At 44.9% G+C, this 27,579-nt stretch overlaps 1 protein-coding gene across 7 annotated transcripts in view; it reads left to right on the forward strand.

Annotated features, from left to right (window-relative positions):
* Positions 1–27,579, forward strand: part of GTF2I (general transcription factor IIi) — a 110,834-nt gene that overhangs the window by 71,065 nt on the left and 12,190 nt on the right. For all 7 annotated transcript variants that reach the window (XM_045460129.1, XM_045460128.1, XM_045460127.1 and 4 more), the window contains 11 exons: positions 1,498–1,608; positions 2,623–2,688; positions 5,566–5,749; positions 9,452–9,510; positions 10,802–10,873; positions 15,849–16,032; positions 17,443–17,501; positions 21,199–21,270; positions 22,289–22,472; positions 23,114–23,172; positions 23,846–23,920. In XM_045460129.1, the coding sequence (XP_045316085.1) occupies positions 1,498–1,608; positions 2,623–2,688; positions 5,566–5,749; positions 9,452–9,510; positions 10,802–10,873; positions 15,849–16,032; positions 17,443–17,501; positions 21,199–21,270; positions 22,289–22,472; positions 23,114–23,172; positions 23,846–23,920 (1,125 nt within the window). The remainder of the gene's footprint in view (positions 1–1,497; positions 1,609–2,622; positions 2,689–5,565; positions 5,750–9,451; positions 9,511–10,801; positions 10,874–15,848; positions 16,033–17,442; positions 17,502–21,198; positions 21,271–22,288; positions 22,473–23,113; positions 23,173–23,845; positions 23,921–27,579) is intronic.

Raw genomic sequence — 27,579 nt, forward strand, 5'->3', positions numbered from 1 at the left:
GAAGTTATAGTGTCGTAAATCGTTCATCTGATAACATTTCCCTAAAGTAGCATCCCCTAAACGTAGCATCTTGGTCTTTCCCAGCTCATAAATGGGTCCTGATGTGACTTGATCTGGTATTGGTGACATTGGTGACTTTTTCTCCTATTGGATAAAATAATCAGTAAATGATTTCAGGTTACCGGAATATCGGTTGGCATTAGAGGAAGAACCAGAGTGCACGAACCAGGGGGACAGCGTCTGATTGTGCTCTCTGCTGCTGTGATGGGACCGACACACAAGTATTTTAGGCTTCGGTCAAATTTCCCCTTGCCCGTTAAATGTACATACCAAGGACATAAAAGTTACATGTGGCTGTCCCAGGCTACGTCGTATGTTTGGCCAGATTTGGGTTTCTTGTTGCCTCTGCGAGAGTAACGTGTTAGTCTGCTGGTGTGAGTTCCGGTTGGAATGTGATCTTGGCTGCTTTGGCGAGTGCTGTGACATGGTCACTTAGCTTTCCCTGAGCCGGTGTCTTGAACTGTCAGGCGACAGTGAGAAAGACCTAAAAGGGGACCTGTCTTACCTGCGTGGCATCTTTTGGTGACGGCCTTTAACACAGTGGCTGTTTCTCCTCTACCCCATATTTAGTTTCCAGTATGGATTTCTCAGAGTGAGGTTTTTAGTAATTTATGGATGAGCTTTGAGCATAACTCTTAGTACTGTGCCACGTGACATTTTCAGGGGCTAGAGAAAAGATGACGTTGACAGCTCTTAACTTTATTCAGATGTCCTTAATTCACGTACTAGCTGAAGTCCTAGCAGAGTTGAGCTGCAGACCTGTCCGTGAAGAGGTTGGCATGAACTCACGCTACAAACGTCTACAAACATCTTAAGTAGTCCACGTTCCGTACTGAAATCTCTGATTGCTCATTTCTGCTAGGTTTTGTCTTCACTAAGTCAGTATTATCTGTTTCACAGATAACGTAGCCACCCTGTTTCATTAATTCTGTAAGTTTTGTGTCTGTTCAAAGTGTTCGCCGTGTAGCATCTGCCCTCCCTGTTTATGCATGCCTGGATTTTGTGTAAGCTGGAGCATTTTTCTCTTCAAGCTATATATTTCCTCCCCTTTTTCTTATGTATTTGTATAATTGTAGGTATCTGTGTCTATCAAAATCTTTTTCTTGAAAGGCTTCAAAGAAACTGTAATCCTAGGAACCAAGAGGAGTTAGGGGAGAAGGGAGATTGATGAGGATGTGATTTGAAGAGAGCAAACGAAAGAAAATGAAGTAAGGCCAAGGAAAGTGAGGAATGTTCACCTGAGCACATCACCCAAGAGTAGGGAACCTGCAGGTGTGCCTGGGAAGGAATAGGCCGAGAGGGACCCTACTGATGGCTGCTGCTACGCGCGCGTGTAAAGCCCCCTCCCCCCATCCTTTTGAATGTTGAGTATTGAACAGACGGTGGCCCTAACTCACTTAGACCGTTCCTCCAGTGATGACGGTTTTCTTTTTCAAGATGATGATTACTCTCCACCTACCAAGAGACCAAAGAGCAGCGAGCCGCCCCAGCCACCAGTCACGGAGCCTGCCAATGCTGGGAAACGGAAAGTGAGGGAGTTCAACTTCGGTAGGTTCTGGGTCAAATACAGGCCCCTTTGCTCTCTGTCCTTCCAAATGCTTTCTGTTCCTGATCAGAGTTCTAGCCTTTCTTTTTGGGGGGAAGGGGGTTGCTTTAAAATGTATAGTTAAAACATTGAACGTCTCCATTTTTTAAATAGCATTTTAGTATTTTAATTTGTCATAGTCCTAAATACCGGATTTAAATTGAATTTATATAGATAGTAGTAAGTTTACATGGCACTCTAGGTTGCAACTGTACGTAGATACTTATTTCCACACAACTTAGACATGTTTTAGAAGGTTTCCTGAACGACCTTGGAGCCCTCCCTCTTTTCTGCCTCCACCGTACAGTGTTTAATTGGACTGGTCTTTTCTGTCCTGCTTTTCGGAAATTATCAGGCTAAAAAGAGGTATTCAGTAAGAAGTGTTTCAAAAATAAACTGTAAACCATCTCTTAAAATCTCTTATTGGACCAATTCTAAGAACCACAAAAAAGGGAAAAGTTCTTAAGAAAGCAGTAAAATTATATAGATGGAGCTGGATTATTAGCAAATAGGACTGGAGTTACCTGGCCACCTCATTCGGTGCAGTGTGTGACGCTGGATTTCAGGGTTGTGAGTTCGAGTCCCACATTGGCCGTAGAGATTATGTAATAAAAAATTAGGGGAGGTGCTTGGGTGGCTCAGCCAGTTAAGTGTTCAACTTCGGCTCAGGTCATGATCTCGCGGTTTGTGGGTTTGAGTCCCACGTCGGGCTCTATGCTGACAGCTCAGAGCCTGGAGCCTCCTTCAGATTCGGTGTCTCCCCTGCTCTCTGCCCCTCCCCTGCACTCTGTCTCTGTGTCTGTCTCTGTCTCTCTCTCTCAAAATAAATAAATAAACGTTGGGGGAAAAGATAGAAAAAAATTAATTTGAATGTATGATGTAGAAAATAAGTCATTAGGTGTTGGGTCATCTCAACACAGCAGTGCCCCCAACGGGGATTCCTCATTGAGATGTAACTGTGACTCCCAATTTTTCAGAGAAGTGGAATGCTCGAATTACTGATCTCCGTAAACAAGTGGAAGAGTTGTTTGAAAGAAAATATGGTAAGTCTGAACTCAAAAATTCTTGAGTAGTTTGTTGAAAAGCATTTTAATAATGGGGTTACTTTTCAACCAGTCAGTGTACAAAAGGCCGCTTCTCCCAGTGAAGTGTGCCTTACTTGCATATGTGTCCGTCGCAAGGTCATGGGTAGGGTCCGTCCAGATGTTACAGACCTTGTCACTAGGAAGCCTAGGGAAAGTTTTGTTTCTGTGGTTATCAGTTAGCATTTCCTGTAATCCTTCTGCTTGCGCGTTTGGGAGTTCATGTACATATTTGTTGCACCCTGGACAGCTAATTGAAGATAAAATTCTTCAGTCATAGTCTTTCTTAATCCACTGTGTTAAGTCCAGTATTCAACTAGATGTCCTTACTTGCTCTGCTATTGATGCATAATTGTTTAAGTTAGGTCTCACATTCTCCTTTTCTTTTCGTATTCTATCCTCCATCTATCTTTAGTGACCAACCAGTGTTATTACTGGTCGGCATATATTAAATTCTCACCTAAAAATAGCAACCATCGCTGGAGAGTATCAGCTGTTTTGCTGTGTTTTTAATTTGGAGGATTCTTTACTTTGCAGTTCACTGACAGTCTTTAAATGGGTCAATATATTGAATTTTTTAACTTGAAAATCCTATTTTTAGGGTGCTCTCCGGTATCACTGAATTGCTTTGGGTGAATTTCTTACATGATAAACTACACTGACATTATTGACTTTACTAAACTTGAAATAATAGCTCCTGTATCCTTTTCATGGATGACAGCTGACCTGTCAGCGAAGATTTAGAATGAGAGGAAATTCAGTAGCAAATTCAGTCACTTGCCCTTAATGCGTTCACTTATTTCCTCCAGGTTCTCTTAGTAGTTCTCCCTCTCCAGAAGCCGTAGCTTTTTGCCTGTGGTTTTAATCGACCCACTTCAGAGCAGAGACTCCCCTAATTCGCTCTACGTTAAGCACTGTCCCGTGCTGCTAAGGTCCCGGGCCCCGGGACAGAAGGCTTGGCCGTTCCCCTTCATCCTCTCCGAGCCTTGCTGTCCTCTCCTGTGAAACGGTCAGGAGAGCGTAGATGTGCTGGGAAGATGTGAGGAGACAGACAGCGTAGTGGGTGTAAAGAGCTTCCTGTAAGTGGTGTGTAAGTACACAGAAGGTGCTCGCTGTTTATAGCTGTGTTATTATAGACTTAACGCAGTCCTGTTTCGAGGAAGAAGAATTTACTGTCATAACAGTGTTATAAATCTCACAAAGAGAAGCACAAATTATGTTTCTGCTTTTGTTGTGATGGTGATTCATTTCGTTAGTTTGCATATGAGAAAATAATGCTTACCAACCATTATGAGATGAGAGGCACGGTATTCACATTTTACAATTTGAAACCGTTTTAATGGTAATCGCCCCAAGGAAAGATATTTTCCTTGTTCTGTGGGAACAGGATTTTCGGGTGCACGGTATAAACAAAGGATATTAACCGTGACTCCGTATTAACGTGTACCGTGGTGAATGTGAAACTCAAGTACAAGTATTAATGTTCAGCAAACAGACAAATTTCACATAAATTACTAGGAAAAAAGAGCAGCTGTTCTGCTGAGGGGGATTCCCGCGGGAGGGGAAGGAAGAAAGGCAGTGCACAGAAGTCATTTTCCTTTGGGGACTTGTAGCCTTTTCGCCGAGTCCTTAGCGGCTCTGCTGTTCTTACGGCGCACACTCGCTAGAAGACTTTTTCTGTGACTCCGCTGTGTTCGTGAACGAAGTAGAAGGCTTTGTGAGAAGAGCGATGCGTGTCTGCTCTGCACTCATAGAACACTTGGCGTTTGTTTGACTCCGTATCAAAAGGTTTAGCTGTGAAAGTTTTAATACTGTCGACCAATGTGCCTGTGTTGTGGATGAGCTCACCTGATGCTTTTCTAAATCTTTTTATTCTGGAAATTTCCAAACAAAAAGAATGTAAATGATGTTAAGACCCTCTAAGTATCCACTACCCAGATTCAACAGCCTTTATTTAACATTCCAGTATTCTCCTTCTTGCCCCCTCTCTCCTGTCCCATCTCTTTCTGATGCAAGCCTGTTTTAATATTTTAAACCTGCGGTGTCCCGGACATCATGTCATTTTAGCTCTAACAAGTCTACATCTCAAAATGGGGAATTGAGGGGGTGCCTGGCTGGCTCATTCAGTAGAGCACGCCATTCTTGATCTTGGGATCGTGAGTTCGAGCCCCACCTTGGTCATAAAGCTTACTTGAAAAAAAAAATTTCAAAATGGGGAGTTGGGTGAAAGGAAAGCATGGTCTTAATGTCAGTTCCACCATCACGCCTGGAAACACTACCCTGCTGTTTAGAAAACCTCATCCTTTGCAGTTTGTTTGATGGAATCACCAAGGTCTTTCTCCTTCTATTTGATTCCTAAGAGTCTCCGTGCTTTTTTGACCTGTAGCTGCTATATTATTTTACCTTTGGATAAATCAATCTTGGCAGAAGCTTTCCAATTAAAAAAATCCTCTGCATGAGTTATTTCATTAAAAACTCTTTTCTTACACTAATGTTTTTTGTTGAAAAATTTTACTGTATGTGTTAGCTGATGTTTACCAACATGTTTTTGTGGCTCATGGGTGGTTCAGGTTTCAACAGGACATCTGGCTGCTTCTACATGACTCAGAATAATCCACTATTGGATTGCAGATTGGGTTAGAGTACCGGCACCTTTGGTGTTCTTTTTCTTTTAGTTCTTTTGTACTATTTTTCTTGTGATGATTCAGTTACAGTAAGCAGAAGTAAAGATAAAGCTATAAAACGTACAGAGCAGTACGTGTTCATTTATTCTGTTGTACAATCTGTGGTTAATCCTTGTCATTGAATGATTTTTCCTTTCTCTTTTTATCCTTAAAGCTCAAGCTATAAAAGCCAAAGGTCCTGTGACGATCCCGTACCCTCTTTTCCAGTCACACGTTGAAGATCTTTATGTAGAAGGACTTCCGGAAGGAATTCCTTTTAGGAGACCGTCTACTTATGGAATTCCTCGCCTTGAGAGGATATTACTTGCAAAGGAAAGGATTCGTTTTGTGATTAAGAAGTAAGACTCTGGACTCTCATCTTTGTTCTTTAGTGCATCTTTCTATATTGTTACCAAACATTCATCAATCTCTGGGGCTAAATCTTGATTAGATTGAGTTATATATTGTTTTATTTACCACTTTTGAACGTGTCTGTGGACAAGATTTTCGTGGTCATGCCCAGAGTTGGCTCTTGGAACATGAATACCTGCCTGTACGTGATTCCCACATAGCCGTCATGTTCTTTTTCCAGTTTGCTGCTAAGTAAAGGAATCACTATAATATAAAAAGTAATGCAGTACCAACCAGTATCGGTAAAACAGTGTCTTGATTTTAGATTTGAATTAAAAAAAATTTTTTTGTAATGTTTATTTCAGAGAGAGAGAGAGAGAGAGAGAGAGAGAGAGAGAGTTGGGGGCGGGGGATGCAGAGAGAGAAAGGGAGACACAGAATCCGAAGCAGGCTCCAGGCTCCGAGCTATCAGCACAGAGCCCAATGTGGGGCTCAAAGTCACGAGCCTTCGAGCTGTGAGATCACGACCTGAGCCCATGTCAGATGCTTAACTAACTGAGCCACCCAGGTGCCCCTAGATCTGAATTTTTAAAAGCATATGTGGAAATGCATGTAAGTTATAAAATTAAAAATAAGTGAAACCATGGAAGAATGGAAAAAAAAGCCTAAGGTAGCAGAATGCTATAAATTCCCTAAGGCCTGGCATAAAGGGTCCAATAAGGAGGTCTTATAAAAGCGTCAGTGCAGCAGTTGTGATTGGAAACATAAATGCTTGCGTTTAAAACTGGGAGCCACTTGGGGCGCCTGGGTGGCGCAGTCGGTTAAGCGTCCGACTTCAGCCAGGTCACGATCTCCCGGTGCGGGAGTTCGAGCCCCACGTCAGGCTCTGGGCTGATGGCTCAGAGCCTGGAGCCTGTTTCCGATTCTGTGTCTCCCTCTCTCTCTGCCCCTCCCCCGTTCATGCTCTGTCTCCCTCTGTCCCAAAAATAAATAAACGTTGAAAAAAAAAAAAATTAAAAAAAAAAAAAAAAAAAAACCGGGAGCCACATCACACACTCTCATAGTTTCTGCTGGGATTCTGTTAAGATTAAAGTGAAAGGTTTACAAAACTGAGGACATTTGCAACAGATTTCAGCCAATGAAGAAAGATGGAAACTTCCTGTTACATCCATGAAGCAAGCACTACATGTCTTTATAAAGGGGAACGGTTGGAGAATAGTTTTTCGGAAATTATAAAATAGAACTGCTACAATATAAGTTTTCACTTAAAAGGCTGGATGCTGGTTAGTCCTGTAAATTGTAAAAGTTGTATGTATGAGACATGAAAATGTTGAGTCTTTATCTAGTGACATCCGACTTAGAAGTATCAAAAATGAATAACCGTTATTTTCCGAGCCTGTAAAAATTACAGAGCGGGCTAAGCATGAGACAAAGAAAGCTATATACCTCGTCACACCTCATGATGTCCTAGTGCCCTAAGGATAAGGGAAAAAAATCACTAGGTTTTAGAGAATAAGACCACGTTATTCATAAAGAATGAACCGTCACAGTGATGGTAAGCTTGCTTTACGCAGTAATGGATATTAACGCTGTCAAGCCATTCTCCCTGTTTTCTAAGTGCAAATGATGGGAGCCAGCCAAACTTGCCAAGCATTTGTGAAAGGAAAGAGAGACTTTTTGACATGGGAGAGGTGGGGTAGCAGTTAGGATCTGCAGCAGTAAGGGACAGAAATCCCTAAGTCAGTCAACCTGATACAGTTAACGATGCTTCTCTCGCCTCATGAGGAGGTCATAGGTAGGATGGTTAAAAGTGGTACTTGGAGCTCTCACCAGATTCTTCCTTCCTTGGGCTGATCGCTTCCTTAGAGCAGCCGTGAACGGGATGCAGTAATCTAGGCCTCAGCCAGGCAGTGTATGGGGAAGAGACAGTAACTACCTGTGTTTCTCTTGGGAGGTGGCCTTATTTTCTCTGGTTGGAATTCTGTCAAGTACTTATTCTTCAACCAGGTACAGGCATGAGAAAGAAGCTGTTATGGGTTTAGACCAAGAGGTACTCCTGCCCCAGGGAGGGCCTCTGGGTTCGCTTCTTTTGGAAGACATGGCTTTCATTTTAAGTCCTTCTATTGGAAGTGAGTCTTTTTGAATTTGTGTGCATATTATAACTGGTTTTGAAACTTTTTCCTGACATAGCTTGAACTATAAACGGTAAAGTGAATAAAAGGAGTGGGATAATAGTATTGTTGGTAGACGTGTCCAGCTTCATTACATTGGGAACACTGGTACTGTTGAAAAAGTGAGGAATTTAACGACCACTCTGATCAGAGATGACAACCAAGCATGCTGGCCTCTCGGTGTTCAGTGAGGGGATGACCGCTTTTGAGATTTAACGAAGGATGGAAAAGACCCAAGAGGCACCTGCGCAAGATAATAAGTGAGCTGTCCTCCTCAGAGAGGAACTTGTTGCTAACCGTTAGTTTTCCTTCAAGTACATTGTAGTTTCAAGATGCAGTAGACTCCAGAAATTGAATTATAAACCAGATGGCGGCCCTGTAAACGCTACAGCCCTGACCCTGGCCAAGAACCATAAACAGGCGTCCCCTTCCCCCTGGATGTTGATACATAAAGAAGTTTGATGTTTTAAGAACTCTTTTGTACTGTCATTTTATTGGGTTGTTTCTAACGTTAGACGTTTTGAATCTGTGTTTAAGTAACACTATTTAAAGAACACAGGCAAATTATTTTATTAGGTATTGCTCTCATTTGCTAACCTTAAAGTGTACAGAACTATGTTTGGATGTTTAAATGTTAATGCAGGCTTATCACGGGATGCTCTATGCTGCCCGCATCCTGTTTCGAGTCCGTTCAGTATGTTCCTTCATGGCAGGCCATCCTCCACATTTGGAAGGGACTTCTTAAATAAGCCTTTCCCTAACGGTTACTGTGGTTAGTCTTGATATATGTAAAGTCTTTTGTTTATTTAGAAGGATATTTCTATAGAGTTTAGCAGATGTTTTGTTTATAGGTCACTAATGTTATTTAAATACTATATATGCACTATTGATTCTGTCCTGTGCTACTTTACAGCATTTCTGAGATGGTTGTTAAAATAGGCGTGGCCCTGCTGATATCTGAGCCAGTTCCCAATCCCCCCACTAGCAACACTGGACTTTTGACCATTACATCAAAATGGAATGATTGCATATATAAGTTGGATTATGGGAATTCTGTGATATAGAAATTATTTCCTGGGAGGTTTTTGTAATTACCAAAAAGAAAACCAAACCCCAAAAAACTTATAATCTGTCTCACAAATGTTAGTATTAAAATATATTTAGTATCCTTATAACCAATTTATAGATACGTTGAACTGAGTGAGTCTTGAATATAATGTAAAATTAAAGGATCTCACTTAAAGGTTTTACGTTCGCTTCTTTTGGTGGTAACGCTTTTTGTAAGATCCCTCTGGGTCGTAAAGTGAATGAAGGACACGTGGTCCAAGAAGCACCTTATGAAACAATTTGCAGTTTCCGTTTTGTTTTGTTACTCTCTGGAAATCTCCGGAAATTAAGGTTTAATTGTGCTCAAGAGCCCAGATTGTCTCTTCTTTTTAAAACTGGCCTTCATGACTGAATATCAAATAAGTGCTAGTAGTTACTATTTTTGCCAAATATTGCCTGGTAAATACTTAGTACTTTTTCCTCACCTTTCAGACATGAACTTCTGAATTCAACACGTGAAGACTTACAGCTTGATAAACCCGCTTCAGGAGGTAGGTCTCCAGTCTTGTTTCAACCCGTGTGTCAGATCAGGGCTCCTGGCTGGCTCGGTCAGTGGAGCCTGACACTCTTGATCTCCGGGTCTGGAGTTCAAGCCCCACGTTGGGTGTGGAGGTTACTTTTTTTAAAAAACCGTGTCAACTCAGAACATTATATACAAGAAATACATGGTATCAAAATACTGTTCTCTGCTCCCTCATTTTGTTCCTAACGATCTGTTATAAATAAGGGCAGACACCCCACACCAGGTAGACCAGAGGAGCAGTGCCTGGTCTACTTGCGAGATGTGAACATGTTACCTGGCACAGTGTTCCGGACGGTGTGTCGTTGCCCAGGTCTGTGTTGGTCGGCTGAATCCTCACTCGTCACCATACACGTCTCATGAAAGGGTTTACTTCTTAGAGCGCAGGGCCACGGGTGTCATCACTGAAGTTGGTGCACCGTGTTCGGGGGCAATACAAGCGTAGTTGGTCCTCTTCCTTTGGCTCTGGAGGGCCAGGGGGTGGAGATGTAAAACCGCAAGTCCCGTCACTCCCAGCTGATGTAACGGAAAGATTGCATCCTGTTTGTAGTCTTATCCTATCCCTACACGTATCGTCGTGCAGCTCACCTGTAGGCTGTTCTGGAGTGAGCTGAACTCTGATGTTTCCTAGTTGTGTTCATGACCCTCGAGAGTACCCGTGTAAAATTACTCTTCAGTGATTCATTTCCATTTTTTCATTGTTTGAGTTGTTCTTACTCTTTTTATTCAGTGTCAGCACTGTTTTTAAGAAACACTTTCTGAGATCTCAGAAATAATCTTCGAACAGGGAGGCCTGGCTGGCTTAGTCCGTGGGGCAAGCAGCTCTTGAACTCAGGGTTGTGAGTTCGAGCCCCACATTGGGTACGGAGCCTACTTAAAATAAAATTAACGGGGCGCCTGGGTGGCTCAGTCGGTTGGGCGTCCGACTTCAGCTCAGGTCACGATCTCGCGGTCCGTGAGTTCGAGCCCCGCGTCGGGCTCTGGGCTGATGGCTCAGAGCCTGGAGCCTGCTTCTGGTTCTGTGTCTCCCTCTCTCTCTGCCCCTCCCCCGTTCATGCTCTGTCTCTCTCTGTCCCCAAAATAAATAAACGTTAAAAAAAAAAATTTTTTTTTTTAAATAAATAAAATTAACAAGTTAAAAAAAGAAACTCTTCGAACAGAGTAGTAGTACTGCCTAAGTATAATCATAATACTTAGTTAACCTGGCTTAGTGATTCCATCAGTCTGAGGACACTTCACTTGTGTATCTGTTCCTCTTACAGTGAAGGAAGAGTGGTATGCCAGAATCACTAAATTACGAAAGATGGTAGACCAGCTTTTCTGCAAAAAATTTGGTAAGTCTCATTTTCCCCGTGACTAAACTGTATTACTGAATACGTTTTCCCAGTTTTGCTTTAAGAAAGTAAAACAGTGAATGTGACTCCCCTCTACTTTTCTTAATTGGTGAATAGCGTACATTAATCGTAAAAAGGTTTCAGCACGGGAGAGGACCGTGTGCCGAAAGCCCCGGGAGCTCTTTCGGGGGGGGGGGGGGGGGGACTCCTGCACGTGGGGAGCTGATACAGTGCAGGGCATTGCGCAGCCTTGGAGTCCTTTTTCAGCGGATCCTGAGCAGCACTTGCTGTGACTTTCCGTAGGAAAGGAGGCCTTCGGTCACAGTCTGTCACCGAGGAGCTGGGTATCGAAAACCGCGGAGTGACCCACACCGTTTTCAGCTTGTTTCCCGGCCTTGCTGGCTTGCATCCCGAAACGCTGGCCCTTGGGTTGATTTGTCACGCGTGGGTGGCATCTTTGGTTCCCTAGGATTGCTCTCCCCTGCTCTGTCCCGCCTCTCAGCGGCCTTCAGTGGCTGTGTTTCTTCCTTTTCTTTTGTTAACCAATTTAAACTATTTATATGGATAGTTTCGAACCTTGTTGACTGTTGCTATCTTCCTGTCTCAGTGGCCGCTGTCTTTCACTCATGATGATACCTCCCCTTAGTTCAGTGTTCACATCTTGGAGAGCTGCCTGGCAGCTGAGTCCTGAGCCCCCCTTCTCTTTCCTGCTTTGCTTTCTCTACAGGTAATCCCTCTCTATCTCGGGGTCTCACACATCATAGATTGTCTGTACCCTGGTGGCTTCCGCATTAAGCTTCTAGCCCTGGAAACTCCATCTAACACCAGACACCTTTATTTTTATCTGCCTGTTTGATATCTCTGCAGACATCACACATCCTAATCGAGCCTTTGATGTGCCCCCTCCCCCATAATATGTTCCTTTCCCTCATCCTGTCCCTCCATTGTCCCGGCCAAACCCCTAGGAGTGACCCTGGATTTCTTGATGGTTACAGGCCTCCTGCTGACTGTACCTCCAGCCCACCCCAGGTCCATACCCTCTCTTTCTCGGCTGCTGTCCCTCACTGCTGGGAAAGCCAGGGCCGCCAAGCAGCTAGATTTTAATCTCCTCACAAACAAAAAATGGAGGCCTGTCCCTTCCCTGTTTTCCATTCGGTGGCCTTCCTTTGTTCTTGGACTAAGCTTCTCAGTCCCTGGTCATGGCCACCCCACCCCCCGCACCCTCCTCACCCCCACCCCCTGTCTTCTGATGTCACCTCACGGTACTGGCCCACTCGCTCACTTCCTACCAGCCGTAATGACCATCTCCCTGTCCTTTATTTTTCCAAGGTCACATCCTCCTGGGGAGGGTTGCACTGCTGCTACCTCAGATCTTTCCGTGCCTCTCCGTTTCAGTGTGGCCGCTCTGGTGGGGTCTTTGCTGGGTCACCTGTCTGCCATACCCCACACCTTGTCGCGTTTTCTCTCCGCACGGCGCCTAGCGATTGTCTTCTGCCTCCCGCTACCACACGCTAGATAATGACAGCCAGGACCCCACGTGTCTCATCTGCTGGAACCGTGCGTGGTGCCAGAGCACAGATTTCTGGGTGGACGGGTCGGTCTCACCAACGTGTGGCTAGAGCCATGAGAAATCACCGAGCCTCTCGGTCGTGTAGTGCACGTTGGACTCCCTGACAAGACCCGCAGACGTGCGGGAGGACCCAGCTGGCCTGCACTGGAGAGACGGCAGCGGGGGGGAGGGCGGGGGTGGCTGGCACAGGCCTCAGGACGGCGGCGGTTCTCGCTGTGCTGTGAAAGAATCCACTTGAGTTCTACCACAAAAAAGCCAAGGCTCCTGGGTGAGGATTCTCGTTTGCCCCGCGGGTTCCGAAAGGGGCTCCTGGCACCGGGTCTTAAAGGACCCAATAAACCAACCTGTAGGTGCAGCTCAGATGGCAGCTACAAACTTGGGTCCCTGAGTAGTGTCATGTGCAGGATCCGTATACTTGCTGTTTGCCTGAGAATTGAAGGCGTTGTGGAAGTCCGGATTTTAAGTTTTTCCTCCTCGTCCGTGTTCTGGACTACGCAGTATGAATACAGGACCTCAGTGACACGTTCTCTCCTCTTAGAAATCAGCTGGTTGGAAATCAGCTAATGAGCTAGAAACTAAGGAATCTTAACCACTTTAAAAATTGGTATATTTCTGGAGCACCTGGGTGGCTCAGTCAGTTAAGCATCTGATTTTGGCTCCGATCGTGGTCTCATCGTCCTTGGGTTCCAGCCCTGTGTCGGGCTCTGTGCTGACAGCTCGGAGCCTGGAGCCTACTTCAGTTTCTGTGTCTCCTTCTCTGTCTCTGCCCCTCCCCTGCTCACACCCTGTCTCTCAAAAATAAATAAAACGTCAAAAAAAAATTTTTTAGTAAAAAAAAAATCAGTGTATTTCCAAGGCATTTATTAAAATGAATCAGATGAAGAACATTGTTCATCATTAGAGAAGCTACCATAGTGTCAGTATAGTTCACGAGTATCTGCACAAACAGGCTTAAAGTTTGCCCTGGTGTGTGCTTCTGGAAGTTGAGCTTGGGAAAGCAGTTGGCCAAACCTCTTAGCACCACTGATGCTTACCAAGCAAGCCTCGTGGAAGGAGGAGGCTGTTGACGAGCCCATGTACTCCCGTGAACAGTGGCCGGTGGAAAATATTTTGGCATTGTGTCAGACCTAAGAAAATAGGTAAGAGCTTATGTGTTGTTGTAGTATAAACAGGAAAAGTCGAGCTGTTTTTGTTTTTGCTCGCGGCCTTGGGTGAGTCTGGGACTGTAGCTACTTTAGAGAGATTTGCTGCTTTCTTTAAGGTTCCTGAAGGGAAAAGAGGAAAGCTTACATTTTCCAGAAGTATCAAGCATCCTAAGTCTTGAAAGTTTCCCTGCCCCAGCAGCGTAATCAGTTTTAGGCATTTGGCATCCATGAACGCCCAGGCTGCAGGTGCCGACAACCCAGCGGGGCGAGGAGGCAGTGCCCGTCCCCCGGATGAGGGAAGATGCACCGCAGAGCAACACGTGAACATTTCATATGCAAGAAGGTGTTGAGTGGCCTGTGGGAAAGGGGGCAACGGGGAGACAGGCGGATTGTTCTTTTCTGTAGAGGAAGCCTCACTGCTGACCAGCCAGTGCAGCTGCCCTTCCCCTTGGCCCAAAACTTCTGCTCTTCCTGGCTCCACTCCAGCAGTTGATTCTTTTTTATTTCATAGGAAGTTTGTTAGAATTATGATTATATTCTTTTTTTTTTTTTTTTTTTGCTAATGTGTTTCACCAAATAATTATTATTGTTTTACACATCACATTATAGATCTCTCCCAGGTGCAGTGTGAAAGACTTTACCATGTTTCTTAAAGGAATGCTTCTTTTAACAGTCATGATTTTTGTTACACTGCGTGTGGTTTTTCAAATATACATGCTTTGCTTTTATATCAAAGAGGTCTAAGGGCACCTGGGTGGCTCGGTCAGTTAAGTGTCCGACTTTGGATCAGGTTATGATCTCACGGTTTGTGAGTTCAAGCCTCACATCAGGCTCTGTGCTGACAGCATGGAGCCTGCTTCACACCCTTCTACCTCCCTCTCTCTGCCCCTCCCCAGCTTGCATGCACATGTGCTCTCTCTCTCTCAAAAATAAATATTTAAAGAAGAGAGAGAGAGAGAGAGAGCCTATACTTGAGCCCTTCTGATTTGGTGCTAATGAAATAAGGAAGGAGAAGACCTTTTTTTAGAGCTCTGTTCAGATGTGTTTTCAGAGCAGAGATTAGAAATTTCATTTTATATTTTAAAATTACAATTCTATACGTATTCAAAAGTAGAAAAACTGCATTGCGTTCCTATATACCTATTTTTCAGATTCATTGATCGTTGAGATTTTTCCACACTGCTCATCTTTTCCTGTCTTTCCTTCGTGAGAGTATTATAAAGCAAGTCCCAGGCCCTGTGCCATTCATGTTGTGTTCAGTGTGCCTCCATGAGTGGTGCTTTCATTTTCTTAACACAGCCACGGTGTCACTGTCACGCCTGACACAACTAGCCGTTCTTTGTACCCACTCCTGTCCGGCCCTTTTTCGAATTCCCTCATTCATCCGGAAAGTACCTTTAAAAGTTTTTGTTGAATCTGGATCTAAGCAAGATCCGTGCATTAGCTTTGGTTGATAACGCTTCTCTTTTTTTTTTTTTTTTTCAACGTTTATTTTTTTTATTTATTTTTGGGACAGAGAGAGACAGAGCATGAACGGGGGAGGGGCAGAGAGAGAGGGAGACACAGAATCGGAAACAGGCTCCAGGCTCTGAGCCATCAGCCCAGAGCCTGATGCAGGGCTCGAACTCACGGACCGCGAGATCGTGACCTGGCTGAAGTCGGACGCTTAACCGACTGCGCCACCCAGGCGCCCCGATAACGCTTCTCTTAATGTAAACCAATCTCTGCTTACTATTTTTATTTCCCATTCCATGCATTCTTTGTGGAAGTTATTTCCTTTTAAAATGCCACACTCGTGTGGTTTAAGGGGTAAAGAACATCGGTCTCATAGTTGCAGTGCAAGTAAAAGTATAGCCTGAAATCACTTCGTGTGAGGGAGCCAGTGAACGGAGTGTCACCTGCACAAAGCATGAAGTAGCAAAAGCCTCCCTCTGAATATTGGGAAAAGTAGTATTTGAGTTACATTCTTTGTCCTCTGTGGTAGTATTCTTACCCTTTTATTTCTCAATATTGACAGTTGGTTTATGAGACCGCGGCACTGTAAAAGTTGTCTTAGATTCAGGGGACTCAACTCCACCAAAAGTGACCTCGTGATCACGGGCCACTTACAGCTTGCATGTGCTGACTTGGGTCTGTTTCAGCATTTCTTGGGTGTGTTTCCAGACCTTTCAGAAAGTTGACCCGTACCTTGCTTAGGATTGTACTCCAGTGTGATTTCAACAGAAACTTAGTCTCCTGCGTTGCTTTTTCCTGTGTAAAGCGGAAGCGTTGGGGAGCACGGAGGCCAAGGCTGTACCTTACCAGAAGTTCGAAGCACATCCTAATGACCTCTACGTGGAAGGACTGCCCGAAAACATTCCTTTCAGAAGTCCCTCGTGGTACGGAATCCCAAGGCTGGAGAAAATCATTCAAGTGGGCAATCGAATTAAGTTTGTTATTAAAAGGTAAGATAATGATCTCCAGAAACAAAGTAATGCTGTCCTTAAGAAAAGATTTATAAATTTGATGAAAGCGGGTCTTTTGTTCCTCTCTCACTTGGACTTACTCTCCATATTAAAACTTCAGGTGTGTTGCGTGTAGATTCATTCCTTGTGCAGGTGTTTATTTAGTACCAGGCACCAGAGAGACAAAACCGGGCCCAACAGGAACCCTGTCCTCGGGAGGCTTATTTTAGAGATACATGCAATAAGGTGTTACTAGGTGCTTTGGGGGAGGAGGTAAGGGTGGGAGGGAGGTCGGACAGTTGTGCACGAACAGCAGTGGAAAGGGGGCTTCAAATGAAGGAAACAATAAAAGTAGAGAAGGGAAGTGTCACGTAACCGCACCATTCTGGGTGGACGTGGTGGTGCCTTGTGGGTATGGCATGGTAAGCCAGGCCGACGTGGGCGTGCGGATGAAGGCCTTCTGTCCTACACTGTCAGCGGAGTAATTGAAAGGTTTTAAAGCCATTTCCACTTAAAATAATTTGGAGGGGTTCCTGCGGGAGGCTCAGTCAATATAGTGTACAGCTCTTGATCTTAGAGTTGCGAGTTCAAGCCCAGCGTTGGGTGTAGAGCTTCCTGTAAAAATAAAAATGGTGAGGGCACATGGGTGGCTCAGTTGGTTAAGCATCTGACTTGAACTCAGGTCATGATCTCTCGGCTTGTGGATTTGAGCCACGCATCCGGCTCTGAGCTGTCAGCACAGAGCCTGCTTTGGATCCTCTGTCTCTCTCTGCCCTTCCCCCACTCATGTTTGCTCCAACACACACACTCTGTGTTTCCCTCTCTCTCAAAAATAAATATACATTAAAAAAAAAAACTAAATAAAAATAATAATTTGGATTTGCATTTTAAAAGGAATCTTCTGGCTTGATTTTGAAGGTAGCAGAATGGATGATTGGGGGGCAGGGAGAGGATACAGAAGGGCTGTCTTTACTACAGAAGGGTGTGATAGGGGTAGAATCCATAGGTCTGGCTTACTCTCTGGGGCCCGTGCATTTGTCTACGTGATCACTGGGTCGCACCGTGTCGGGGAGAGGGATCTTTAGGACAACACATATAGGTATTTCGAGCTTTATTAGGAGGGCGTTCCTCTGAGGTTTTAGAAACGGCAGGTTGAACTGTTTGGGGCCAAAAGCTAACTGTTTTGCAAAGTTGAGTACCTAATGCCTTTGAAGACACACAGGTTCTAAACCTGAAGCTGTGCAAATTGCTGTTTTCAAAATGATCGCGTCCTCAGAACGATTTTTTCCCCCACTGGAAATGAAGGCGGGATGATCCATGTTGGAAATCGTTGGCAGTGCACAGCCACGTGGGGAGGGCCTTGAGGGTGTTCCCGCGCTCTTGTTACTAACTTCCGCCGCGTTCTTACAGACCGGAGCTTCTGACTCACAGTACTACTGAAGTCACTCAGCCGAGAACGAATACCCCAGGTAAGATAGTTGCGAATCCCTTGTAAAAACTGGATCAGTGTTTTTTAAGCTTTTTGACGATCTTTTAAAGTGATGTACTTGTCTTTCCTCCCCGCCCCCGCCCCCCCCCCCCCCCCCAAATCATACGTGGACACTTGACACTCACCATCTTCTTGATTTATCAGCACAAACTCAGGGAGTTCGGCGGTGTGTTTAGATCAGTGGGGTTCAGTAGACGTATAATGTGCCTCACAGATGAAGCCACGTGTGTCATTTTGAATTTTCTGGTGGCCGGATGTGACGTGTGTCATTCTGGCGTTTCTGGTAGCCCGACCCATGTGGGTAAACACACGACCAGGCGAATCTCTGGCGCATACATTGCACTGGGAGCGCATCTCACCGCGGCGGCCACATTTCAAGTGCTTGGCTGCCACGTGTGGCCGGTGCGGCCGACTGTGCAGATCCCAGCCTTCATCTTTATTCGCGCAGCCTGTTGTCCTAACGGCACCTCTGTGATCGCAGCAGCTGCACTGACCCCGTAGCCCAGCAGAACTGTGGGCTCTCCGGCTCAGCTGTGTGAATGGTTTGCTTTTCTCCATTGGAGCTATAAGGCAGCCTTTATTTCTTTGCCATCTTTTTGTTGGCCGCTGCATAAGGCCAGGAAATGTGACCCCAGCTCGTACGTCTTCTACAGTGTTACAAACTTTTGTTGCCAAGAACTAGTGGCCGTTTCTGAACTTGGCCAGCTAATTGTTCTGGTAAATATTGCAGTATTTACCATACATGCTATGGTATACAAGATACATGTACTAAACTACAGATCCTTCAGGGGCGCCTGGCTGGCTCAGTCGGTGGAGCCTGTGACTCTTGATCGTGGGGTTGTGAGTTCAAGCCCCACTTTAGGTGTAGAGTTTAGTTAAAAATAAAAATATTTTAAAACAATTAATTAAAAAATAAAGGTCAACATACTGATCCCGCAGCTCTGAGAGTACCTGGGGGCAACTGGTGAAGGTCAGCCAGTAAGCCGGCTATGTTGTAAAGTCATTTGTGTTTATAACCACGTGCAAAGGGATTGAGAAATACCGTACAAGGGAAACAGAATTCTCCTGTGCCCCAAATCCTGCGGGGGAAACTGTGTGATCAGTTGAACATCAAGAATCCACATGACGACCTCCTCAGCATGCTGTTGATTTAGGCAAAGAGACAGTATTGGTAATGACCTGAAGATTGGAGATGACTTAGACTTTTGCTGAGGGAAGTAATGGAAAGAAAGTATTCCCCAGGGTTGAACCGGATTAACGTGGATTAGCATGAATATGATGGAAGTCTCTGTATGAGTCTTCATTTCTCCAGGCAGATGTCAATTCAAGGTTGTGATTAACGTGATCACTTTTTTTTTTTTTTTTTTGTAACGTTTATTTCTTTTTGAGAGACAGAGACAGAGTGCGAGCGGGGGAGGGGCAGAGAGAGAGGGAGACACAGAATCCGAAGCAGGCTCCAGGCTCTGAGCCGTCAGCACAGAGCTCGATGTGGGGCTCGAACTCACGGCCTGCGAGATCATGACCTGAGCTGAAGTCGGACGCTTAACCGACTGAGCCACCCAGGCGCCCCAATGTGATCACTTCTTAATAATTCTGATCGTGACTGCAAACCTGAGGATGTTCGATACGTGCCCGGCGCCACAGATTGAGAGGTCCCGTTTTTAGCAGTACTTGATCTGTTGTCTTCTGACATAGATAGCCGAAAAGCCCGTCATCGAAAGAAAAATCTCGGTAATCTGAATCATTAATAATACTTGGCCTTCCACCATTCATAGGTGATCTTGGCAAGAGTTAAAGTTGGCAAATGTCTGCCAGTGAACCAGGCACTAGTCTTTTGCTGACCCAGCTCAAGTCTCACTGCACGACAGAATTTAGTTCTGCCGTTCAAGAGGTCAACTTAATTCTTGGAATGACACACAAATCGGTAAAAGCTGTAGGCTTAAATACGCTGTGGGGACACTCTGCCCTCCGTTTGGTAAAAGATTTGCATAGTGGCACACGTGAGAAAGTCTTGGAGTTAACCAGGTAACTAACTGAGCTTTGAAGGGGCAGAACAGGAAGGGTCGCTTGATTCCCGAAGTAGCTCAGACATCTTCTTGCATTAGAATGGCAGGTACCAGCTGTTTTAAGGAGGTGTTGGGTGAGGCAGGAACTGGGTAGGTGAGCAGAAGCCCTTGACCTTGGAGAAGGGGAGTCTGGATGTCTTTGTAGTAATATTTCATATTTGGTTTGTACCAAACGTACGTCCTCCGGCTGAACGGTTGAGGCACACCATAGTAAACCCTTGAGATGCTAGGATTTCGTTTAAAGGAACAGTTTTAAAGTACTTCTACAGTAAGAGTGAACACTGTGTTGCAAGGTTTTCCGAAACCACCGACCTTTACTAGCATTTCCAGAACTTGCCCAGCATCTCCCACTGCCTTTGTCCGAAGACACAGACCCCTAGACCCCTTTCACGCCGAATGTGACCCTTGCTCTCTGCCTTCCCCACCCTTCTCTCTCTCTCTCTCTCTCTCTCTCTCTTTCCTTCCCTCCTTTATTTGTCCAGCCTCTCCCATCATCACCTAATAATGCCTCCAAGGCCCTCTCCATCCACAGCTCCAGCAAATAAGCCCTGAGTGTCTGTTCAAGTAAGTGACCTCCTATGTGTCTTCCATAATGGCCCATTTCCCTGTATTTTTATTTACATTTAAAAGGGGATGGTTGTCCTGGCACTTGGCTGGCTCAGTCGGTAGAGGGTGTGACTCTTGAGCCCCAGGTTGGGTGTGGAGCCTACTTAAAATAAAAATTAAAAACAAAAAAAAAATTTTTTTAAGGGGATGGTTGTCTTGTAAACAGGGGTAAAGAAATAAACCAGATTATAGATGTGAGTGTTTAGTGACATCTCCCTAATCCCTTTAACGTGTATTCCTACCATTTATTTCTGTGAATAATGAAGTTTTGCTTTCTACGGATTTCTAGCCACACATCCGTTTGATAAAACAAGGATGTCTGTATAGAAAGCAAATATAATTGAAGCTGTTGTGGTTGAACCTGGCATGGGAAGCCTGGCTCTGTACCAGCTGGTCCTCCTTGACCTGTCAGGATCCTGTGCTGGGTCTCCACGGAGGAGCCACTTGTAAAGCACTCGCCGAGAGCAACCTTGCCGGCACGTTCTTTGTTGACAGTGTGAACTGATACTTGAATTCCATCTTCCTGAAGTTCTGCTATTTGACAGGTGCAGGGAATCCTTTTTCTCCTTAAGACCCAAAGTTTTTGTTTGTAAACGAAATCGAATGAAGAGTGTCACTGGATTGTGCTCCCTAAACTGCCACAGTGTTGTATATGAGATACATCTCAGTCTTTTAAAAAAGAACATCACTGGGGCGCCTGGGTGGCTCAGTCGCATAAGCTTCCGACTTCGGCTCAGGTCATGATCTCACGGCCTGTGAGTTCGAGCCCCGCGTCGGGCTCTGTGCTGACAGCTCAGAGCCTGGAGCCTGTTTCAGATTCTGTGTCTCCCTCTCTCTCTGACCCTCCCCCGTTCATGCTCTGTCTCTCTCTGTCTCAAAAATAAATAAATGTTAAAAGAAAAAAAATGTAAAAAAGAACATCACTGAGAAGAGTGGCATCCAACCTAGTTGTGTGTCCGCACCAAGAAGGAAACATTGTTAATTACATTTATTTTTGCTTTCTAGTCAAAGAAGATTGGAATGTCAGAATTACCAAGCTACGGAAGCAAGTGGAGGAGATTTTTAATTTGAAATTTGGTAAGTAAAACCCAGTGATTATGTCTTAGTTTAGAAACCTAAATGAAAGGCAGGTTCTGAATGAATGATAGCACTACACAACCTACGGAAGGAAGGTCCCAGAAACTGGGTTTTAGTTGATGTCTGCTCCTTACCCTGAGCACCTTACTTTATTTCTCTTGGATTCAGTTGTGTGGTGTGTGGTGGGGAGAAGCTGGGGCGCGGGGGGGATCTCCGCCCCACCGTCCGCACTTCGAGTCCGGCTACCACACACGGGCGGCAAATAAGTCTCGTTTGTTTCAGCTTAGATTTGGTGACAGCTAGCTGTTGACCGCTGTCTTGAGGATTCTGAGGAGATTCAGCAGGAGTGTTTCAGTTGATTGGGTGTGTGTCTGTCATGGAAAAGGAAGTAAGGAGTGGGAGTGACAGCAGTGTCCCTGGGGCCTTCCCATCCGTCATTTTTGTACCTGGTGTGAACGTTCTGTGGCCTGGATCTGGAATCTGCCGCCTCTGCCTCTGATCTAACGTGATGAGCTCTGCTTAGGTGCACCGCATACGGCTCTTGTCTTTCAACGGCCACTTGTCTCTTTGGGTGTGAAATGGCCCATAGTTCGTTTCTGCACAGAGCACAGAGATCACTTTGGCTAGAATGTTCTTTTTACAAGTACTTATTTGTTAGGCCCATTCTTCAGTTTTGCACAGTACACTACGCAAAATGCTTCCAATAATTGAGTGGAGGCTCCCCCTTAAAAAAAGATAATGGTGAGCGGAGATTGCTAGGTGGTAGGGAATTTTTGCATAACACATCTGAGAATGCCAGGATGTTAGCTCGACTTCTTGTGATCATTTTGCAGTTTGTACAAATACCAATCATTCTGTTGTACATCTGAAATTAGTATAATGTTATATGTCAAATATACCTTGATAAGATAAGAAGGGTTTTTATTATTTAAAAAGCTTATTATTAAGATTGCAGACAAAAATAAAAGAATGTCTGTAAAATGTTACCTTCCGCACGTTATGTTCTCCTCACCTGCAGCTCAAGCTCTTGGACTCACAGAGGCAGTAAAAGTACCATACCCTGTGTTTGAATCAAACCCCGAGTTCCTTTATGTAGAAGGCTTGCCAGAAGGAATTCCCTTCCGAAGCCCTACCTGGTTTGGAATCCCACGACTTGAAAGGATTGTCCGTGGGAGTAATAAAATCAAGTTTGTTGTTAAAAAGTAAGTTCGATTTGCCACTGTAGTCATTCCTGGAATTAAAACAGTAACGTTCTGTTTCTATTTAAAGTTTTTTCTGGCTACAGGCGACCCCTAAGGCTTTGTAGTCCGTGATGGGAAGACACAGCTCTGAGCTGCGGTCCTGGCATTGGCCGCTGCCTTTGCACATCCCTTAACCTGTACTTGATCTACGTCAGTACAAGGAGAATGCTAACACCTGCCTCGCAGGGGTGGTGTTCAGCTTGGGGAGAGACGCTGTGCTGACTCTTGAGCATTCCTAAATGCTGAGTAGAGGGTGAAGAGTCAGATTTTTCTCTGCTCCGTTATTCCTCATTAAGCTTGTGCACAGCTGAATTCCCACAATTATGTTCCTTACTTACACGTCTGCAGAATTTCCACTGTTGCAACAACTAAACTGGTGTTAGTGAATTTTCATTTTCAGGAAAGAAGTCATTTACTCTTCATAAAACGAAGTAGCAGATTACCTTGGGGGTGGGTAGTTAATTCTGTAATACACAGAATTAATTGTGTATTACATGATGATGGCCTTTAGTAACAGAATCTGTGGTCATGATGATGCTTACGGTCTGTGAAGACCAGTGTAGTGTCCTGGCTCTTGTAATGTTTCTTGGTTTTCTTTCTAGACCTGAACTAGTTATCTCCTATTTGCCTCCGGGAATGGCTAGCAAAATAAACACTAAAGGTAAGACATGATATATACTCTTTATTAACCTCAGCGCATTAAAACATTCTTTATCGACATGACCTAAATCACACAGAATCATTGGCCAGTATCTTTTTGGGGCTTTCGGTTTGTTTGTTTGCTTGCTTCCCCCCCTCCGCCCAGGTGTTTTATGTAATGGACCCCTCATAACTACCACCACCCCTTTTTCTTTTTTTAACATTTTGTTGAAAATTTCATGGTGGCAGTCCTCCTTCATTCACGTGTCCACAGCTTTGTTGAGACTCATGCGGAGGATTAAACTTCCAATTGAATCCTTTCGGTTTCCTCCAAAAAATCCAGACTGTATAAATTTTCATGCTCTGCTTTCTTTCTTTTTTTTTCTTTTAATTTTTCTTTTTTTATGTTTATTTTTGAGAGAGAGAGAGAGAGAGAGTGAGCAGGGGAGGAGCAGAGAGAGAGAGGGACACACAGAATCCGATGCAGGCTTCAGGTTCCGAGCTGTAAGCACACACGGGGCTCGAACTCACGAATGGTGAGATCGTGACCTGAGCCGAAGTCGGACGCTTAACTGACTGAGCCACCCAGACGCCTGGGTGTTTGGCGCACTCTGCTTCTGGGTTGGTTTTTTTTGTTTGTTTGTTTTGTTTTGTTTTGTTTTGTTTACAGAAGTAATCATGTGCTTGTTTCACAGCCTTGCAGTCCCCAAAAAGACCACGAAGCCCTGGGAGTAATTCAAAAGTTCCTGAAATTGAGGTCACTGTGGAAGGTAAGGCCACCCTGGGGTAGGTTTCTGATGATTCTTCAGTTTACAGTTCGTTTTTATGCAAATGAGTTTTTACAAAACTGGGCTTAGGTGTGAAGAGCTGCCTCTTGTAAATTTCAGAACTGTTCCTATTCAGAATTTCCCAACGGTCCACGTGGTGTTCTTGGAGCACTTTGTAATCTGCTTGCAGGACGATCCCTAAGAGGCTTTTCTTTCCTACTAATGAAGTAAGGGGTGCAGAGAGCAATACGTCGGGTCCTTTTCTCCTCTCTTTTTTTTTTTTTTTTCCTATTCTTTGCAGTAAAGAGTTGAGGTATGGTTGAAACAGCAGTGCCTTGGATTAAACTCGTTCCTACATCTTCAAACTAACTCCTTCTCCACTCCCAGGGGGTCTGTGGAGGGACTCATCTTTGCAGGTTCACGGGGTTAGAGTACTTCACCCCACATAGGTGGCTCTCCGCCTGCTGTCCGGGATGGGTACTACCCTCCGTCTCTGCAATTAACACAGAAAGAAAGGCCCGCTTCAGTAGGATGATTCTTTGTTGTCACATAACCTCAAGTTTCGTGTTAATGGTTTACAGTACTAGGTGGCGCCTCAGCCCCCATTTTGTTATCTCGGGGGCACCTGGTACAGCATGCAGCTGTTTGATCCCAGGGCCGTGAGTTCAAGCCCCACGTTGGGCAGGGAGCCTACTTAAAATGCGAGTATAAGTAAGCTCTTGGTTAGGAGTTACAGGTTAGAGAAACGGAGAAATAAAGAGTTAATATGATTGGGTCTACAGAAGTAAGTTTACCAGGTACAGTTTTAAGATTGTATTCTATTGTAACCAACTGTGACTTTACAAAGAGGGAGATGCATGTTTTTCTTACATAAAAGCAATTTTGAAAGTAGATTACCCTTTAGTAGCTCAGAAATTAGGAGACTGGCTTCTCGGTTTCCTCTTGTCCCTTCTTTCACGGATACGAGATGACCAGTGGAGCTTCTGGGATTAGGTGCACGTGCAAAGCAAGACACAGAGGAGATACAGTATCAGCCCTGCCTGGACCCATTGTCTGCAAAGGCCGATGTAGTATTTAAGGGGATTTATTTAGTGAAGAGCTGTGTCCGTGTCCAGGAACATTCTGCCAATTTATGGCCGGGGGTGGGTGGGTGGTATTTTGTTTGCACTGTACTAATATTCTGTTTTAAATAATAAATTGTGCTGGTTTTGGAGTTTTTAACTTTAAGAAATAAATGTATTAGGTATAATTTCAACCTAGTAAAATGCACCCATTGTGATTGTACAGTTTGAGTTTTGAGACATGTTTGTCCCACTACTTCAGTCAGCTTCTGGAATACATCCACCACCCTGGGATGCCCCCGTGCTCCTCAGCAGCCAGTCCCCCCCACCCCCCAGCCCAGCCCCCTGGCCACCACTGCTCTGCTTTTTTGTCACCGTGGAATACTTTTGCCTGTTCTGGAATCTTCTATAAGTGGAGTCCTACTGTATCTATTCTTTTTATGGTCAGATGCTTTTTCTCCATCTAACACTCTCAGATTTACGTTTAATGCGGCATTTTAGCACTCCGTTTTTAGTGCTGAGTGTTCCTCCGTGGCGTGGATTCACCATGTTTTGTTGATACATTTGTCAGTGGACATTCGGGTTTGTTTCCAGCCTTGTCTAAAAACAATGCTGCAAATGTTTGTGTACAAAGTGCGGCATACGCCCTCCTCCCCTTGAGGGGTATTTAGTCGAGAATCGGGGAGTTGTTAGCATTCTGTGAAACTGCCAAACAGTCTTCCAAAGTGGTTTTCTCGTTGCATACTCCTGCCAGGGATACGTGCATTCCAGTTGCCTCACATCCTCGCCGTACTTGACGTTGTCGTTATTTTAAATGTAGCTGGGTGGTGGGTGTGTGGTGTTATTTCACGTAACCATAAGCGTGAATGCTACTTTATTCATGTAGGGTAAGAGCTGGATACTTTCATCCACTCCGTTCTGTCTGCCGACCACAAGTGTCTCCCTGTCTCACCCTGTTAGAATCGCCAGCATCGACTTAGAAGCAGAGGTGTGGGCTGGATGCCTCTAGTAGCCTGTTGGGAGGGCCATGGTGACAGGGTGGCCTGATGGCCTCTGTGTGGGTATACCTGCCGGCTAAACCAGGCTGCTGGAGCCAGCTAGCCCAGAGTCCCTGGGCTCTCATCACCTTGCCGTCTTGAAGAAGCTGTCGTTTGGACTCACGAGTTCTGAAATAACTAGAGTAGAATGTTGCATCTTGACGTTTTATAGAGAATCACAGATACATTTCATCTTGAGTCTCCCATTCACGTCATCACCTCTGACACTCATGAGGGTTTTCTGAGGCCGTGTACATCCAGGCTAAGTACAGCAGGTGGAAGTGGCCACACCCATGCTGAGGCCACCCGTTGCCCAGATGTAGGAAAGACTCAAGTTCGGGTCTGCGAGCACGTCAGAGAGACCGCGTGGTGGTGGAGACCAAGGAGCCAGACTCCGACGGTTATCCCGCCTCCGTACCTTGGCCACTGTGCGGTCGACTGCAAATTACATAGCCCCTGGGACTCCGTTTCTCTGTGGTTGAAATGGACATGGTAATGATCCCTGTGAAAACTAAGTTAGTTAAAACACATAATGTGCTTGGGACAGTGACCGTGTGCACCTTTAGCTGTGGTAATGTCACTGCAGACCGTTCCCCAAGCAGAAGTCTTTTATGTGAAGATAAGCATAGGAAGTAGGTAACTCCATAGAAAGGTAATTTAGGTGAAAGTGCAGAGCTATACAGATATTTCTGCAAGTCGGGAAATTTAGAGCTTGAAGCTGAATCTTTAGAATATTGGTTGTTTTCTAAAGAAATCTGAATAAACTTAATTTCTTTTTATTTTCCCATTATTTTGGCTATTTTCCTTACTGTTTAAAAATTGCTGGCTGGCTTCAGATTAAAATCAGCTTATTAATGGGGCGCCTGGGTGGCTCAGTCGGTTGGGCGTCCGACTTCGGCTCAGGTCATGATCTCACGGTCCGTGAGTTCGAGCCCCGCGTCGGGCTCTGTGCTGATATCTCGGAGCCCGGAGCCTGCTTCGGATTCTGTGTCTCCCTGTCTCTCTGCGCCTCCCCTGCTCATGCTCTGTCTCTCTCTGTCTCAAAAATAAATAAAACATTAAAAAAAAATCAGCTTATTATTTAAGCATTAGGTGACCCTACATAAAGAAGACTCAGGGCTTGGGGTTTATTAAGAATAACCTAAGCTAACCCTCCTTACATTCAGTGGAAGAAAGCGGTTTCCTATAACATTGTTTCTAAATTGTACCCAGAATTCAAAGGAAGGGTGTTTCCAGAGTCAGCTACAGTGTCCAAAGGAAAGACCTTCGCACCTGCAGCTGTGGTTAAGTAAGGGTTGAAAGGAACGTGAGCAAACATAGCTGACCAAAAACTCAATGGCCCCAGAGGGCACGGGGACGCACAAAGTGAAGCGAGGGCACTTCCGATGTTCCAGAAAATTGATTATGTTTGGGGCAAAAATGACTGACTGTAGGGACGGCAGTAGATAAACGGGTGGAGGGAGGACTGTGACACCGTGCGTCCTGCCCGTTTTCACTGCGCCATGCTTGTGTGCTGTTTGAATGTCACTTTGTTTTTTGGGCACGTGTCCCAGAGAAAGCGTAA

Source organism: Leopardus geoffroyi, chromosome E3 (assembly GCF_018350155.1).
Source record: "Leopardus geoffroyi isolate Oge1 chromosome E3, O.geoffroyi_Oge1_pat1.0, whole genome shotgun sequence".
Classification (NCBI taxonomy): domain Eukaryota; kingdom Metazoa; phylum Chordata; class Mammalia; order Carnivora; family Felidae; genus Leopardus; species Leopardus geoffroyi.